Here is a 16,563-nt window from a genome sequence, read left to right as displayed (position 1 = left end):
CTTTTACTTCTCACTGCAAACAACTGATTAACTGCTAAAAAGTAACAGAGGTTTTTTTTAACTATAAGTAGCAGATTTTTTTTCCCCCGCAGTAACAAACTAAATCAATTACTGTCCAAAAATGAATGGTTGTGAAAGACCGATCCGTGGGTCTTTCAGTTGCAGTAGAGTAATAGGGTATAGAGGAAATTTAAAATGCATTTCATCAGTGGAGGCAGGTAAATTAGCTTCCTGTACACTACAATAGTTAAAGAATCTTTATCTTAATTTTAATTACTCAAATAAAATCTACATTAGGATTTAATTTCTTCCTTTGTGGTTAATTCCGCATCGTTTCACATGGTTTTAGTATTTTCACAAGGAAATCCCTAATTTACTGAAATAGTCTTCTAATATAAAAACTAAGCCAAAGTATGTAACTTTTGAAGTAGTGGGGGAAAAAATTTCCTTTTTTGAATAAAAATGAAACAGAATCTCTAAATGTAAACAAAAAAGACAAAAGTATTAAGCTAATTTAAAATGTCATTAGAAATATAAATGGAAAATTATCTTTTATAAAAATATTTTACAGCAGAAAAGAATTATAGGGGAAGGCATACAGATTCTCCTTTTTGAAGGTTTTGCTTTAAAACCTATTTCTGAGTAAGATGGAAATAATTCCAAAAAATTCCTTTTATTTTCACTTTAATTAGGTTGGCAGAATTATTAGAAATACTGAAGGACAACAGATAAGGAGGGAAAAAAAAAAAGTGAAGAATCTCTCCCCACCCCACAACTAAAATAATATTCACAAAATAGAAGTATTATTTTTGTCATTTTCTTCCATTTCATTAGTGTTTAAAATTGTGGGTAGTCACTGATGCAACGAAATGATTAAGGCATATTAACACTGTAACTTCATACTATCCCAAGTGATATAGTTTCTTATAATATTAATTTAAAATGCATACAAAATAATCATAGATAACATGCTGTATTATACTGCTCTACACAGTACAATAGCCTAATTTTGTCTCAGTAAACAGGATATGTTTATAGCCTAAGTGGGTCATGACAGAGCAATAATCAGATCCTTGTAACAAATGATTTGGATAAAAAATATATATACATTATTATACAATAATCAGATCACCCCAGGAAATGAGTTGGAGAAAAAAATAAATTATATATATATATATTTATATTTATATTTATATTTATATAATAAAATATATGTTTTTAAATATTTTTATGTATTTTATATATATATACAATGGATTTGAAATGTGGATGTGAAGCAATCTGACAGTTAAAAGTTACTAAAGGGAAGAAATAATCATGTCTGCAACTCAGGCATTACTAGATATATGTGTTACCTCAACAATATCCGAGTTGGTTCTGCTTTCATGAGGTTCATTATACTCTGTATACTTGAGAAGAACTTTGTCCATGTCAGTGCTGGCATACTGAAACAGTTTGTTAGAGCTGTTGAAAATGATGAGTGCTATTTCACAATCACAGAGCACACTAAGTTCATAGGCTTTCTTCATTAATCCAAACTTTCTCTTTGTAAAAGTAACCTAGACGATCAAAGAAAAAAAAGGTATATTTTTAGTAAAAGCATTAGCAGTACTTGAATACAGGCTACCTAAAGATGAGGCCTCTTTTAATCCTGAGTCAGATTCCACAGCTGAAAAAGGTTCGTAGCCTCACGTTCCACATGAGCCTCTTACTCCCCCATCTGCCACAAGACTAGTGTTCCACGTTTAACTTCTAATTCCTCAGAAAGCACTCTCCTGAGGAAGTTTTCCTTTATCCCTGGCTGCCAGTCTGCTGCAGAACGCAGAAAACAAGAGGACACAGTTGACCACTGGGCCCTTATCATCCAGTGTAAAATTCACAGTCTAGGGTCAACAAATTCCCCAGTGTCCTCAAATTTTTCTTTGAATATTCTCCCAGTTTCCAACTGAAACCTGTCACCTGAAGTCCTCTCAAACAGAGACTAATATTTGTTGGTCTATTTTAAATATTACATCTATTATGCTCAAGAGCGGGAAAGATAAGTAAGTCCTTTTTGCTCCGTATTCTATCTTACAAGTTATTTTTCCTTCCTTCCCCTTCAAAAGCCCCAGGTATTTTGAAGCTCACACCATGAAACTTAAACCACTCAATAACTGTCCTCGTGAAGGGCACCATGTGACCCCCTCATATACTGATATCTTTCACCTGGTACTTCCCTTTCCAGCCCTACTCTTATAACTGGTGACTTCAGTATCCCAGTTTAAAAAAAAAAAAAAATCGTTGCAAAAACATCCCCAACCTCCAAATGATCCACATCCACCCTATGTTAAACACCCACTCCTACTGTCACACCTTTAACTCTGCCACCACCAATAATCACATTGATGAGGGAGCATGAGGCTGGCTGAAGACAAAGCAAAACCTGGCGCCTTGCACCCCCCTCTCCATCTGCTCCCGCTCAGTATATGTGTAGCATCCCTCAGGCAGCCCTGACTGCCATGAACAATAAGCAAATGGTTAACTTGCAGAGCACAATCCTGCTAGACAGGAGTCTCCCTTGGCTTACAAATGTCCTAAATCTCACTAACAAAGACGATTGAGAGCAGGATTGTGACACCCCACCAAAAAGTCTCCCAACTATCTTAATGTTAATGGCTGGTCTAAAGACAACATTGATCAAGTCACCAGGGCAAGGCCTCAGGTAGGCCTGGGACATCCTGGCACCTTATAGGCCCTCCTTAGCATATGAAAACTCCATTGAAACCTTCCTCCCCCTCACCTTCCCCCAACCGCAGGGTATATATACCCTGCCATCCCCACAACCCGGGGCAGCAGCTCTTCCTGCCCACAGGTCCTGTCCCCGTGCTTTAATAAACCACCATTCTGCACCAATGATGTCTCAAGAATTCTTTCTTGGTCATCGGCTCCAGACCTCAGCCCACCGAACCTCATCTAGGTTCTAGAACTTCATCAACATCACCTCCAAAATCTCAATTTCATGTATTCCACTTTGCCTCCTATCTAGCTCTCCTGCTTTGTATCCTCTCTCCAGAAATTTTTTAACCTGCATCCAGTCCTGCAGTCCACTTACCTCACCCCTTTGTTACAGTCTATTCTCAGGTCTTTTCTTCCCTCACTGACATGCATGTGCCCTTCAAATGACTATGCCCGTATCCTTTGGATAACCAAGTGATATTTTTAAAACATACATCAAATTATTTAAGTAGAAGTTTAGAGCTTTTTTTCTGCACTGGAAGTAATATCCAAACTCATTAAGTAAACAAAATAAATTATCTGGCTTCAAACTATCTCTCTGAAGTTATTTCCCATCACTCTCCTTTACATAGTAAGCCTCATTCATGTGTCTGTGTGTGTGCTTTTGTGCATGTGTGTGTGTCTTCCTTAACCACCAGCTACTTTCCTCCCTGGGAACTTTTCTATTTTCCCTCCTTGTGGAACACTCTTAACACTACATGTGCCTAATGGTTCCTTTTCTCACCTTGTGAAAATAAATCTATTATTAATTAATCTTTAAAAAAAAGCCTTACAATATAAATACACAAATATATATTTTATATAAGTGCATATATATATGGAAATAGTGTTTTATACTTGCCTCCCTACTTTCCCCTGAACCAAAATAAACCCCTTAACCAGTGTTTTTCACTTAGTATTTTTCATTCCACATTTTTATGCAAGATCATATAACCATATTCATATATACATGTATACATAATAAGGGATTTTGTCAGCATTTGATAAAACAGGGACTCTATCAATACTCTTTATTTTATTTTAGTCATTCAACCACACCTTGTGGATATGCCTCTATGTCAAATGGTATACTAATGGACTCTTTCATAATTTTTTCATATAAATGTTACAACTGTTTTGTTAGTATGATAGATGTAAAATAAAAATCTCATTTCTTTAATATGCATTTCCTAACTAGTAATTGTTAGATATATTTTTCTTATATTTGTTGTCATTTGGGATTTGCTTTCTCTATATTGCCCATCTTTTGGCCATTTCATACTTTGTGATTTTTTTTTTTTTTTTTTTACTTATCTAAGTAAAAGCTCCTTAGCTATATTAACTATGTTTTACAAATACTTTCCAAAATTTCCCACTTATATACCAACTTTGTTTACATAATATTTGTCATTAGAAAGTTTTAAGCTTTCATTAATGATTGTGACACTGTTTCTTAGAATCCTGGCCTTGTATCATACCACTTTATGAATATAATGAATATAAGAATACCCTTATTTAAGCACTGAACTTGAAATCAGTTATGTTTTGAGATGCACCTAGATGTACCTGCTGTACTAAAATTCTGAGTTTAGCAAAGGTTTAGTCAGAAATGTTTTCCCATACTTCTAATACTGAAGAAGAGAAAGAAAATGACAATCAACAAAGTATTTATTCCAAGAACAATTCTTACTCTAAATTAAGGCTTGCAAATTAAGTGAGCTATGAAAAAGCATGAAAATTGAGACAAATAATGCGGCTTCACAATATCCATTAAGCATGATTAGAGAAAATTTGTTAAAATAAAAACTATAGGGGTGCCTGTGTGTCTCAATCTGCCTTTGGCTTAGGTCTTGATCCCAGGATCCTGGGATCGAGCCCCACATCAGGCTCCCTGCTCAGCCAGGAGTCTGCTTCTCCCTTTGCCCCTCCCCCTGCTCGTGTTCTCTCTCTTTCTCTCAAATAAAGAAAATCTTAAAACAAAAGAAAAAACTATAGTTCACTATCAGTAAAATAACAACAACAACAAACTATAGTTCACTATCAGTAAAAAGAGTATGCCAGTCCCTATTATCCTTTCCAAAAATACTTATTCAAAAATATTTCTTCTAAGTTAACAATAAGAAGGAGTTCAAGGTGAAGGAAGGAGTTAGTAGAGGAAGGGACTCGATTTATAACAATGTCCTCTCTATTACTCCAACTTACTACAGGTCTAAAAGAGCTTTCCCAGTAATTAGAAAAATGTGTACAAGAACACACTTATATTTCAAGGATGACCCCAAAGACATAACATTGAAAACTAGAAATATTAATATTTCACTTTCAACTTTCATAAATAAAGTATTTTTTCATTTTATCTATAGCATTTAGTCTAAAACACTGGTTTACTGCTAGCAGCTTATATGAAATTAGTAACATAAAATTAACTTTATATTCCACATTTTTCATTTCTCTTCAACCAAACTCCCCAACTGTTAACATTTTACCATGACTGCCTTCCCTAAATAAAACACACACACACACACACACACACACACACACACACACACTTTTTTTCCTGAATCCTTTGGACAAACTAAAGTAGAGGTTATACGGTCCCTTTGCCCCTAAATATTTTCTTAAAAACAAAGAAAAACACAATTATCAAAATCAGAAAACAAGGATATAGCACTATAATCTACAAACCTTATTCAAATTTCTCAATTATTCCTAATTTCCTTTTCCCCCCTGCTAGTGCAGGATCCAATCCAGAATTAGCTGTTGCTTTCTGAAAACTGCAACCTCTTTAATCTGAAATATTTCCTCAGTCTTTGTCTTTCAGGACCTTCGTACTTGTGCAGAATACAGGCTATATTTATATTGTCATATCTCTCAATTTGACTTTGTCTAATGTTTCTTTCTGATTACCTTTAGACTACGTTTTTGGCAGGAACAACTTAGAAGTGATGTTCTGTCCACAATCTCTCCCATGAAAATCCACATGACATCTATCTGTCCCAACTGGTAATGTTAACTTGGTTAAGATAGAGTCTGTCAAGATTTTTCCCTTATAAAGTCACAATTTCCCCCCTTGTAATTAGTAAGTGTTTTCTTAAAATTTCTATGTAAATATCCTACTTATCAAACTTTAACTGATCCATTAATCCATTCACGATTCTTGCCTAAAAATTACTATGGTGGTTGTCAAATAGGGATTTTCTAATTTCATAATACATTATATCTACATTTACTACTAATTGCATTTTATAAGACAGGTTGCTTTTCCTCCATGTATGCATTTACTCATTCATGTCCATATCAACTTATAGGCTACCTTATTCAATGCATTATAATCATTACCTTTTTTCTTTTGATGTTTAAATTGTTTTTGATTTTACCAATGAGAGATCCACTATGCTATCTTCTGTGTCCATCTGACATGTTCCCAATATTCTCTGAACTTGCAGGCACAGTGAGATGCTCCAAGGAATTATATGTAAACTGGACCTCTCTAATATACCTCCCTTTTCAAACACCTTCTCCCTAACCCCCTGAACAATCTTATCTCATTTCCATTCACTTAGTTATCTCCTGCTTTCCTTCAGTAATCTTTTTTTTTTTTAAAGATTTTATTTATTTATTTGACAGAGACCACAAGTAAGCAGAGAGGCAGGCAGAGAGAGAGGAGGAAGCAGGCTCCCTGCTGAGCAGAGAGCTCGATGTGGGGCTTGATCCCAGGACGCTGGGATCATGACCCGAGCCGAAGGCAGAGGCTTTAACCCACTGAGCCACCCAGGCGCCCCTCCTTCAGTAATCTTTTTAAGATTTCACTTGAATCTAGTCTTCTATGGTCACTGTGTAATTTAATCTTTGTTTTGATATAATGTTATCTTTTTATTTTTCTTTCTGCAGTTTAATCACTTTGTTTTATCTATACCTTTGGAAAAAATCCAACTCTATTCTTAGTATTTCCAAATTCTGAATAATGATTTTTTTCATCTGTCACATTTCTAAACACTTATTTATGGAGAATGGTTTCAGCTTGGAGTTATCATTTTACAGGTTTTTTTCCACTTTTCCATTGTTTGTGGACAACAACTTCATCACCTGAACAGCTATAAATCATCTTTTCGTTTTCTTCTTTATAGTAGTTTGTATACGTGAAAATTACTGGCCTCAATGAATTGCAGTGGAAAGAACTGGCAGTGGGAGGATGGATCATTCAGTATGGTCTCTTTAATGGAAGCTTTTTTTTAAGGGATCAGCAGGAGGGAGAGGAGTTCTGATATCATTCAATATCTTTTTTGTACTTTTTTTTTAATTTATCTTGAAGGATTACTGTATCTCTTCCCTTCTTTTCCATTCAAAAAACATTTTCCAGGGGCGCCTGGGTGGCTCAGTGGCTTAAGCCACTGCCTTCGGCTCGGGTCATGATCCCAGGGATCTGGGATCGAGCCCCACATTGGGCTCTCTGCTCTGCAGGGGGCCTGCTTCCCTCTCTCTCTCTCTGCCTGCCTCTCTGCCTACTTGTGATCTCTGTCTGTCAAATAAATAAATAAAAAAAAATCTTTAAAAAAAAAAAAAAAACATTTTCCAAATGATTACCTCTGTCTTCCTTTATAAAAGCCCTCTTCTCCCCCAAACAGTTACCCTCCCAAGACCACTTCCTTAAATATCACATAAATTTTAAGTCCTTTACCGCTGGTCTGTTTGACCTACAAGTAGTATTTTTCAGAATTTTTGTACTTATTAGGATAGACTTCCCTTTTTTAGTAATGATTTCAAATCAACTTTAGATAGTCACAAAGTCTCTTCTCCCTTCCACACTGTTTTTCCTTAAGTATGCTTGCTCATGTGAAAGACCTGCAGAAGTTAAAGAAAAAATAACACACTGTAAGTTGGTAATATTTCCCTAAAGCTAAAACAAATTTGGACATCATTTGCTTTCTAGTTGCGCCAAGGTTGTAGGTTTCATACAATTGTATTTGTTCTTCATGCTTTTCTGTGTGGATTATTTTTGGAAATTATGTTGAGTGAATCAGGATTTATGCAGTCCTCATTACCTTGATTACTAAGAATTCCCCCCATCCTTTCCTGTCCTCTCTCACTTTTGGTCTCTCTTTTGCACTTAAGAGTACCTTTTAATATTTCTTGCAGGGCTGGTTTAGGGGGGTCATGAATCTTCACTTTTGTCTGGGAAACTCTTCCCACTTAAAGGTAAAATGGTATTTTGAATGATAATCTTTTTCTTTTAAAATTTTATTTATTTATTTGACAGACAGAGATCACAAGGAGGCAGAGAGGCAGACAGAGCAAGAGAGGAGGAAGCAGGCTCTCTGCTGAGCAGAGAGCCCGATGCGGGACTCAATCTCAGGACCCTGAGATCATGACCTGAGACGAAGGCAGAGGCTTAACCCCCTGAGCCACCCAGGTGCCCTTGAATGATAGTCTTGATGGATAGAGAATTCTTGGCTGTAGATTCTTCCCCTTCAGTATTTTGAATACATCATGAAATGGGTTTATAAATTACATCAAACACATTAGATATTTTATTCTAACTATTGTCAAATTTTAATAATCCTTAAAGTATCACTATTTCTGTGATATGTAGCCAAAATAAACACAAATTTTAAATCATCATTTTACTCCTGTACTACCATCACTATAAAGAAAAAAAAAATAGGACTAAAAGCCTAACCTAAAAAAAACCTCATTACCTTTATATATTGAGAGAAATCTGTTTTACCCTAAATAGTTTTCTGGATTTTGTTATCAAATCTGGGACTCATATAATTCTCTGAATTTAACAAGGGTGGCACACCATATCTCAAAGACTATCTATATTTAAGATTCCAAGTGCCTGCAAAGATTCTTACATGCTATGTATTTCGGTCTATCTTTACTGTTGAATTTTTTTTTTTTTAATTCAACAATCCTAAATATTACTCTGTGTTCATCAGTATAAGTATACTCTCAATCCCTTTCATCTATTTCCCACCCACCTCACCTGCCTCCTGGCATCCACCAGTTTGTTCTCTGTATTTGTCTATTTTGTCTCTTATTCATTTGTTTTGTTTTTCAAATTCGACATATGAGCGAAATCATATAATATTTATGTTTCTGTCTACCTTATTTCACTTAGCATTTTTCCCTTTAGCTCCATCTACATTCTTTTTTATGGCTGAATAATATTCCACTGCATGTATGTATGTGTGTATATATATACTATATATAATTTTTAAATATCTTCTTTATATTAATCTCAATATCTTCTTTATCTTTACCTTCTTCATCCACTCTTCAGTCAGTGGACACTTGATTTGCTTCCTTATCTTGGCTACTATAAATAATGCTGCAATAAACATAGGGATATATAAATTTTTTGTGTGAATTAGTGGTTTTGTTTTCCTTGGGTAAATTACCCAGCAGTGTGATTCCTGGATCATAAAGTAGTTCATTTTTAATTTTTTGAGAAGTTTCCACACTATTTTCCATAGTGGCTGCACCAATCTACATTCCCACCAATAGTGCACAAGGGTTCCTTTTTCTTCACATCCTCACTAACACTTGTTATTTCTTGTCTCTTTGATTCTAGCCATTCTGACAGATTATTAAGGTGATCTCTCATTGTGGTTTTGATTTGCATTATCCTGATAATTAGCGATGTTGTTCATGTGTCTGCTGGCCATCTGGAGGTCTTCTTTGGAAAAATGTCTATTCAGGTCCTTTGCCTCATGTTCTAATCAGATTGTTTGTTTTTTTTTATAGTATTGATCTAAGTTCTTTATATATTTTGGATATGAACCCCCTGTTGGATATATCATTTACAAATATATTCATTTGTAAGTATATGAATATTTATTTAAATATTTATTTGTAAATAAATGGGAGAAGTCCCATTCAGTGGGTTGCCTTGTTTTGTTCATAGTTTCCTTTGCTATGCAAAAGCTTTTTATTCTGATACAGTCCCAATCGTTTATTTTTACTTTTGTTTCCCTTCCCTTAGGAGACATCTAGAAAACTGTTTCTACAATTGATTTCAAAGAAATTAGTGCCTGTGTTTTCTTTTAGGAATTTTATGGTTTTGAGTCTCACATTTAGATCTTTAATCCATTTAAATTTTGTGTATGTTTTCAGACAGTGGCCCAGCTTTATTCTTTTGCATGTAGCTGTCCAGTTTTCCCAGCACCATCTGTTGAAGAGACTGTCTTCTCCCCATCGTCGATTCTTGCCTCTCTTATTGCAGATTGACCATATAAGCATGGGTTTCTTTCTGGACTCTCTATTCTGTTCCATTATCTATACGTCTATTTTAGTGCCAATAGCACAGTTTTTTATTACTACAGCTTTGCAGTATATCTTGAAATCTGAAACTGGGATATCTCCAGCTTTGCTGTTTTTTCTCAAGACTGCTTTGGCTATTTGGAGAATTTTGTGGCTCCATACAAATTACAAGATTATTTGTTCTGGTCTGTGAAAAATGTTGGTATTTTGAAAAGGATTGCATTAAATCTCTAGATTACTTTTGGTAGTATGGACATTTGAAAAATTTTTGTTCTTCCAATCCATAAACAAGAAGTATCTTTACATGTGTTTGGGTAACTTTTAAATTTCTTTCATCAGTGTTTTATGGTTTTCAAAGTAGAAATCTTTCCCTTCCTTGGTTGAATTTATTCCTAAATATTTTATTATTTTTGGTGTAGTTTTAAGTGTGACTGTTTTCTTTATCTTTCTACTGCTTCATTATTGTGTATACAAATATAACAGGTTTCTGTATATTAATCTTGTATCCTAGGACTGACTGAATTTATCAGTTCTTGGAGTTTCTTTAGTGGAGTCTTTAGGGTTTTTTACATACAGTACACCATGCCATCTGCAAAGAGTGACAGCTTTACCTCTTCCTTACCAATTTAGATGTCTTTTTGAATAAAAGTAATGAGAATGGACATTCCTGTCTTATTCCTGGTCTTAGAGGAAAAACTCTGGTTTTCACCATTGAGTAAGAGGTTAGGTATGAGTTTTTCATATACTGCTTTTATTATGTTGAGGTATGATCCCTCTAGACCTAGTCTGTTGAGAGTTTGTATCATGAATGGATGTTGTACTTTGCCGAATGCTTTTTCTGCATCTATTGAGATAATCAGATGGTTTCCACATTTCTCTTATTAATGTGGTATGTCACAGTAATTGATTTGTGAATAATGACCCATACAAAACCCTCTTGAATCCCTGAAATAAATCTCACTTCATCATGGTAAATGATTTTTTAAAATGTATTGTTGGATTCAGTTTGCTAATATCTTCTTGTTGAGGAATTTTGGCATCGATGTTCATTCAGAGATACTGGCCTGTTATTTTTCTTTCTTTGTAGTGCCTTTATTTGGTTTTGGTTATCAGGGTAATGTCGACTTCATAGCATGAATTTGGAAGCCTTCTCTCCTCTTCTAGTCTTAAAAAATACTCTGAAAATAATAAGTATTAACTCTTTAAATCTTTTGTAGAATTCACCTGTGAAGCCATCTGATCCTGTGTTTTTATTTGTCGGGAGTTTCTGATTACTGATTTAATTTCATTGCTAATAATCATTCTGTTCAGATTTTTTTTTTTTTTTTTTTAATTTCTTCCTGTTCCAGTTAGGGTAGGTTGTATGTTTCTAGAAATTTAACTATTTCTTATGGGTTGGCCAATTTTGTTGGCATACCATTTTTCATAATATTCTCTTATAATCTTTTACATTTTTGAGGTGTCAGTTGTTATTTCTCTTCCTTCATTTATGATTTCATTTATTTGATTATTCTTTTTTCTTCATGAGTCTGGCTAAAGGGTTATCAATTTTGTTGCTCTCTTCAAAGAGCCAGCTCTTAGTTTCATTAATCTTTCTTGGTTGTTGTTGTTGTTGTTGTTTTTTGAAGTCTCTATTTTATTTCTCTCTGTGCTAGATTATTTCCTTCCTTCTACTGTCTTTGTTCTTTTATTTCCCCCCTACCTCTTGTAGAGGTAAGGTTAGGTTGTTTATTTGGCATTTTTCTTGTTTCTTCAGGTAGTCCTGCACTGCTACAAACTTCCCTCTCAGAACAGCTTTCGCTGAATCCTAAAGATTTTGGACCATTGTGCTTTCATTTTCATTTATTTCCATGTATTTTCATTTCCTCTTTGATTTCCTGGTTGACCCAGCATGTTATTTACCCTCCATGTTATTTGTGTAAACAAACTGAGCAATCTGAACATCAACAACTCTTTTAGATCCCGCAGTACTGAGGTCGCGGAGTAATTTCTGCTCTCCAAATTGGACACAGATGGGCAGATAGAGAAAATCATAAATTACCAGAGCCACAGCAGAAACTATCACAAAAAGAAATACCAAGGTAAAAAAACCTAAACTGTAATTGAGGAATTCCTGAAGTCTCAGAATGATTATTAGCAATGAAATTGAAAGTTAAAAACTCCTGGGGTGTGGGGGGAGGGTTTTAGCTTTGGGGTGCATGTATACACTTTTGTGAGTTTTATGCCTCTCACGTTCTCACAGTAAAGATCAGTGAAAAATCCCTCTGTGCTTCTAAGCAGGGAATATGGGAAAAGTGGTCATTTTGAAATACACCAGAACATTCTGTTCTTTACAAGGCCTGCCTTCAAGACAAACTATTCTATGACAGCAGAGCCCAAGTAACCTAGGGAAAAGGAAATATCCAGCTCCAGCTCCCTCAAGCCTTTAACATGAGCAAAGGGAAATATTCACCTTTAAACCCCTCTATCCATTCTGTCCCACCTAAAGATGGGGGGCAGGGATTGAGAAACAGGTATAAAGTTTACAGGCCACAGGCACAGGTTCACTAAAAGACTGAGAACTAATCAGAAGACTACAGAACACTTCCCCTCTCCCCATACCATACCACCACATTACTAAAGGTCTTTTTATTGAAGTTCCTTTTCCCAGGACATCATGCCTGGTTCAAAAAAATTTACAAGGCAAAATTCATGGCAAAAAAACACAGTTTGAAGAGAAAAGGGAAGCATCAAAACTACTCATATTTAGCAAAAATGTTGATCAGACCAGCAATACATGCTAATTAACATGCTAAGGGAGTCTAATGGAGGAAAAGCAGACAATATATGTGAGTAACATAACTAAAAAGACAGAACTTCTAAAAAACTTTTTTTTTTTTTTAATTTAATGCTCATGATAAAAAATACTCTAAGAGAAATGAAGAAAGTCTTTGATGGGATCATTAGCAGGCTGCAAACTGATAAGGACCTCTAAGCTAAGGTATATGTCAACAGAAAGTTCCAAAATTGAAAATCAAAAAGATCAAAGACTGAAAAAAATAGAATGAAATATCCAAGAACTGTGGGACAACTAAAAAAGTATAACATAAGCATAACATGAATACCAGAAGGGGAAGAAAATGAAAGTAAGAAACATTTGAAGCAATAACATCTGAGAATTTTCCCCAAATTAATGTCAGACAGCAAACCACAGATCAAGGAAGAAATGCAACAACCCTGCCCCGCCCCCTGCAAAAAACAAAAAACTACATCTAAGTATAGTCGATATAAAGTATAGAAAATAAAAAATCTTGAAAGAAGCTGGGAGAGTGGAGGAAACACCTTACCTACAGAAGTACAAATATAAGAATTATAAGCAATTTCTCCTCAGAAACAATATAAGAAATAAGACAGTGGAGTGATATATACAGTATTAAGGGGGGAAAATCCACCAATCCAAAATTCTGTATCTTGAGAAATTACACTTTAAAAGAAACAAAGACCCTCTCAGACAAACAAAATTGCGGGACTTCATGGTCTATAGATCTGCCTTGCAAGAAATGTCAAAAGAAATTATTCAAAAAGAAGGAAACTCCTACAGAACAAAAACTCATGTAGATAAAGAATATCAAAAAAGTAATAAGGGAAGATAAAAGCTTTTCTTTTTTTCTTAATTGACATAACAGATAACAGTCTATTCAAATAATAATAGCAACAAAATACTAATGGAATGAATTACAGTAATGACATGGAATGGATAGAAGGGAGGAATTGGGAATACTTATTATACGGTTATTGTACTACCTGTAAATCTAAAACTGTGAAGTGTTTATCTGAATGTAGATTTATACTGCAAACTCTAGGGCAAACACTAAAAAAATAAAAATAAAAAGTGAAGTATAACTGATCTGCTAAGGAAGGAGAGAAAATGGAATCATATACTCAATTAAACCCACAGAAAGCAGAAAAAGACCATAAACAAAAAGAGGAACAAAGAATTAGAGCAACCATTAGAACGCAAATATGGCAGTTATTAATCTAACTGTATCACCAATCACTGTAAAAGTCTATGGTCTAAATACACCAATTAAAATCCAGATTGTCCATATATCAAAACCAATACTCAATTATATTCTGTCTACAAAAAAAAAAAAAAAAAACCACTTAAAGGACACATAAAAGATTAAAAGTAGAGAAAGATATACTTTGCTATAACACCAATCAAAACTAACATAGCTACATTAATTTCCAGCAGAGCAATCTTCAGAGCAAGGAGAATTATCACAAATGAAGAAGGGCATTAAAAATTGATAAAGGAGGGCGCCTGGGTGGCTCAGGTGGTTAAGCCGCTGCCTTCGGCTCAGGTCATGATCTCAGGGTCCTGGGATCGAGTCCCACATCGGGCTCTATGCTCAGCAGGGGGCCTGCTTCCCTTCCTCTCTCTGTGATCTCTTCCCTTCCTCTCTCCTACTGTGATCTCTCTCTGTCAAATAAATAAATAAAATCTTTAAAAAAAATTGATAAAGGAGTCAATCCTTGTGAAGACATAATAGTCCTTAAAGCATATGAACCTAATAACAAAGCATCATAATATATGAGACAAAGTGTTAAAACTTAAAGGAAATACAGAGAAATTTACTATTATAGGAGGAGACTTCAACATAGAACAAATAGATATTAAAGGGATTTGATGTTACCAAAAAGAAGAAAACAGACATCTTGAGTAAATTTAGTGAAAGCTATTAAATTAGACTGCATTTTATTTACTACATTTCTATCAGAAATGTTGAATATTGGTTCCAACAGGCAGAAAAATCAGTAAGGGCATAACTGAACTCAACAGCATCATCAAGCAATTTAATATAACTGATATCAAATTCACCAAATAACAGAAGAATATACATTACTGTCAAGCTCACATGAAATATTCAATAAGAAAGTATAGGTTTTCAGATGACAATGAAATTAAATAAATCAGTAACAGAAAATTGGCTTGAACATATCAAAATACTTAAACAACATACTTTTATTTTTGTGTGTGCTTTTATTTTTTAATTTATTTTTCATTTAAATTCAATGAGCCAGCTATCAGTACATCATTAGTTGAATATAACACCCAGCAGCATACTTCTAAATAACATAGAGGTCAGAGAAGAAATCTCAAGAGAAATGAAAAACTATTTTGAACTAAATCAAAGTACTCAGGTACTGAGAGTGAAAGCAATGCTTAGAGGGAAAATAGTATTAGATGCATAAACTAAGAAAGAAGAAAGATCTAAAATAAAAAATCTAAGCTTAAGAAATTGGATTAAAATTAAATCCAAAGGAAGGAGAAGAAACAATAAGAATTAGAACAGCAAACACTTAAGTTGAAAATAGGGAATCAAAAGGGGAAAATGTTAAGACCAAATACTGATTCTCTGGGGCAGGGGGTGATTCATAAACCTCTAGCCAGGCTAACTAAGAACAAAGACAGACATTACTAATACTAGAAATGAAAAACTGACATTACAACTCAACTACAAATCCCACTGACATTAAAAAGATAACAGAGGAATATGAACAACTCTACAAATTTGATGAACTAGATAAAATAGGCCAGTACCTTGGAAGCCACAATATGCCAAATCTCAAACAAGGAGAAATCAATACAAGCCTATTCAGATCATCTATTAATCAATAGTAAACAACCTTTGAAAACTGAAAGCATCAGCCCCAGATGGATTCACTGGTGAATTATACCAAACATTTAAGGAATTATATCAATATTTTACAACCTCTTCTAGAAGACAGAAGTGGAGGGAATACTTCCTAACTTATCCTATGAGGATATAACTTATCCAATGGTACCTATAAGGGACTAAGACTACCCTAAATACCAAAACCATATAGACGAACAAGAAAATAAAACTACAGGCCAATATTTCTTATGAACATAGATGTAAAAACACTCAACATAATATTAACAGAACTCAATAAATATGTATGTACCTTCAGTAGGTGAGTGGATAAACAAACTGTGGTACATCCAGACAATGGAATATTATTCAACTCTAAGAAGCCATAAACGATCACGCCATGAAGTGACATGTAGGAACCTTAAATGTATTATTACTAATGGAAGAAAACGATTTGAAAAGGCTACATACTATACGATTTAATATGGGAAAATTTAATTCGCAAAAATCCTGGGAAATTCAGAAAAAGGCAAAACTATGGTCAATAAAGAGGTAAGTGGTTTTCAGGGGTTAGCAGGAGGGAGGATTTTTAGGGCAGTGAAACTATTCTGCATGATATTATAATGATGACTACATGTCATTATACAACTGTCAAAACCACAGAGACTGTACAACACTGAGGATGAACCCCGAAGTAAACCATGGACCTTGGGCGATGATGTTGTTCAATGTAGCTTTAACAGTTTAAAAAAATGTACCATACTCTGATGTGGGATATGGTAGTCAGGGAACTGTGCATCTGTGGGAGGACAAAGTATATGGAAACTTTCTCCTTGATATTGCTGTGAATCTAAAACTGTTCTAAAAATAAAGTCTGTTTTTAAAAATGGGT

General features: G+C 34.5%; 1 protein-coding gene across 1 annotated transcript in view; it reads right to left on the bottom strand.

Moving 5' to 3' along the window:
* Window positions 1–16,563, bottom strand: part of LOC131835660 (myocyte-specific enhancer factor 2A-like) — a 143,520-nt gene that overhangs the window by 106,660 nt on the left and 20,297 nt on the right. Inside the window, 1 exon segment of the mRNA XM_059180093.1 lies at window positions 1,356–1,559. Within this exon segment, the coding sequence (XP_059036076.1) occupies window positions 1,356–1,559 (204 nt within the window).

Source organism: Mustela lutreola, chromosome 7 (genome assembly GCF_030435805.1).
Source record: "Mustela lutreola isolate mMusLut2 chromosome 7, mMusLut2.pri, whole genome shotgun sequence".
NCBI lineage: Eukaryota > Metazoa > Chordata > Mammalia > Carnivora > Mustelidae > Mustela > Mustela lutreola.
This window is presented reverse-complemented; position numbering and strand designations above follow the sequence as displayed.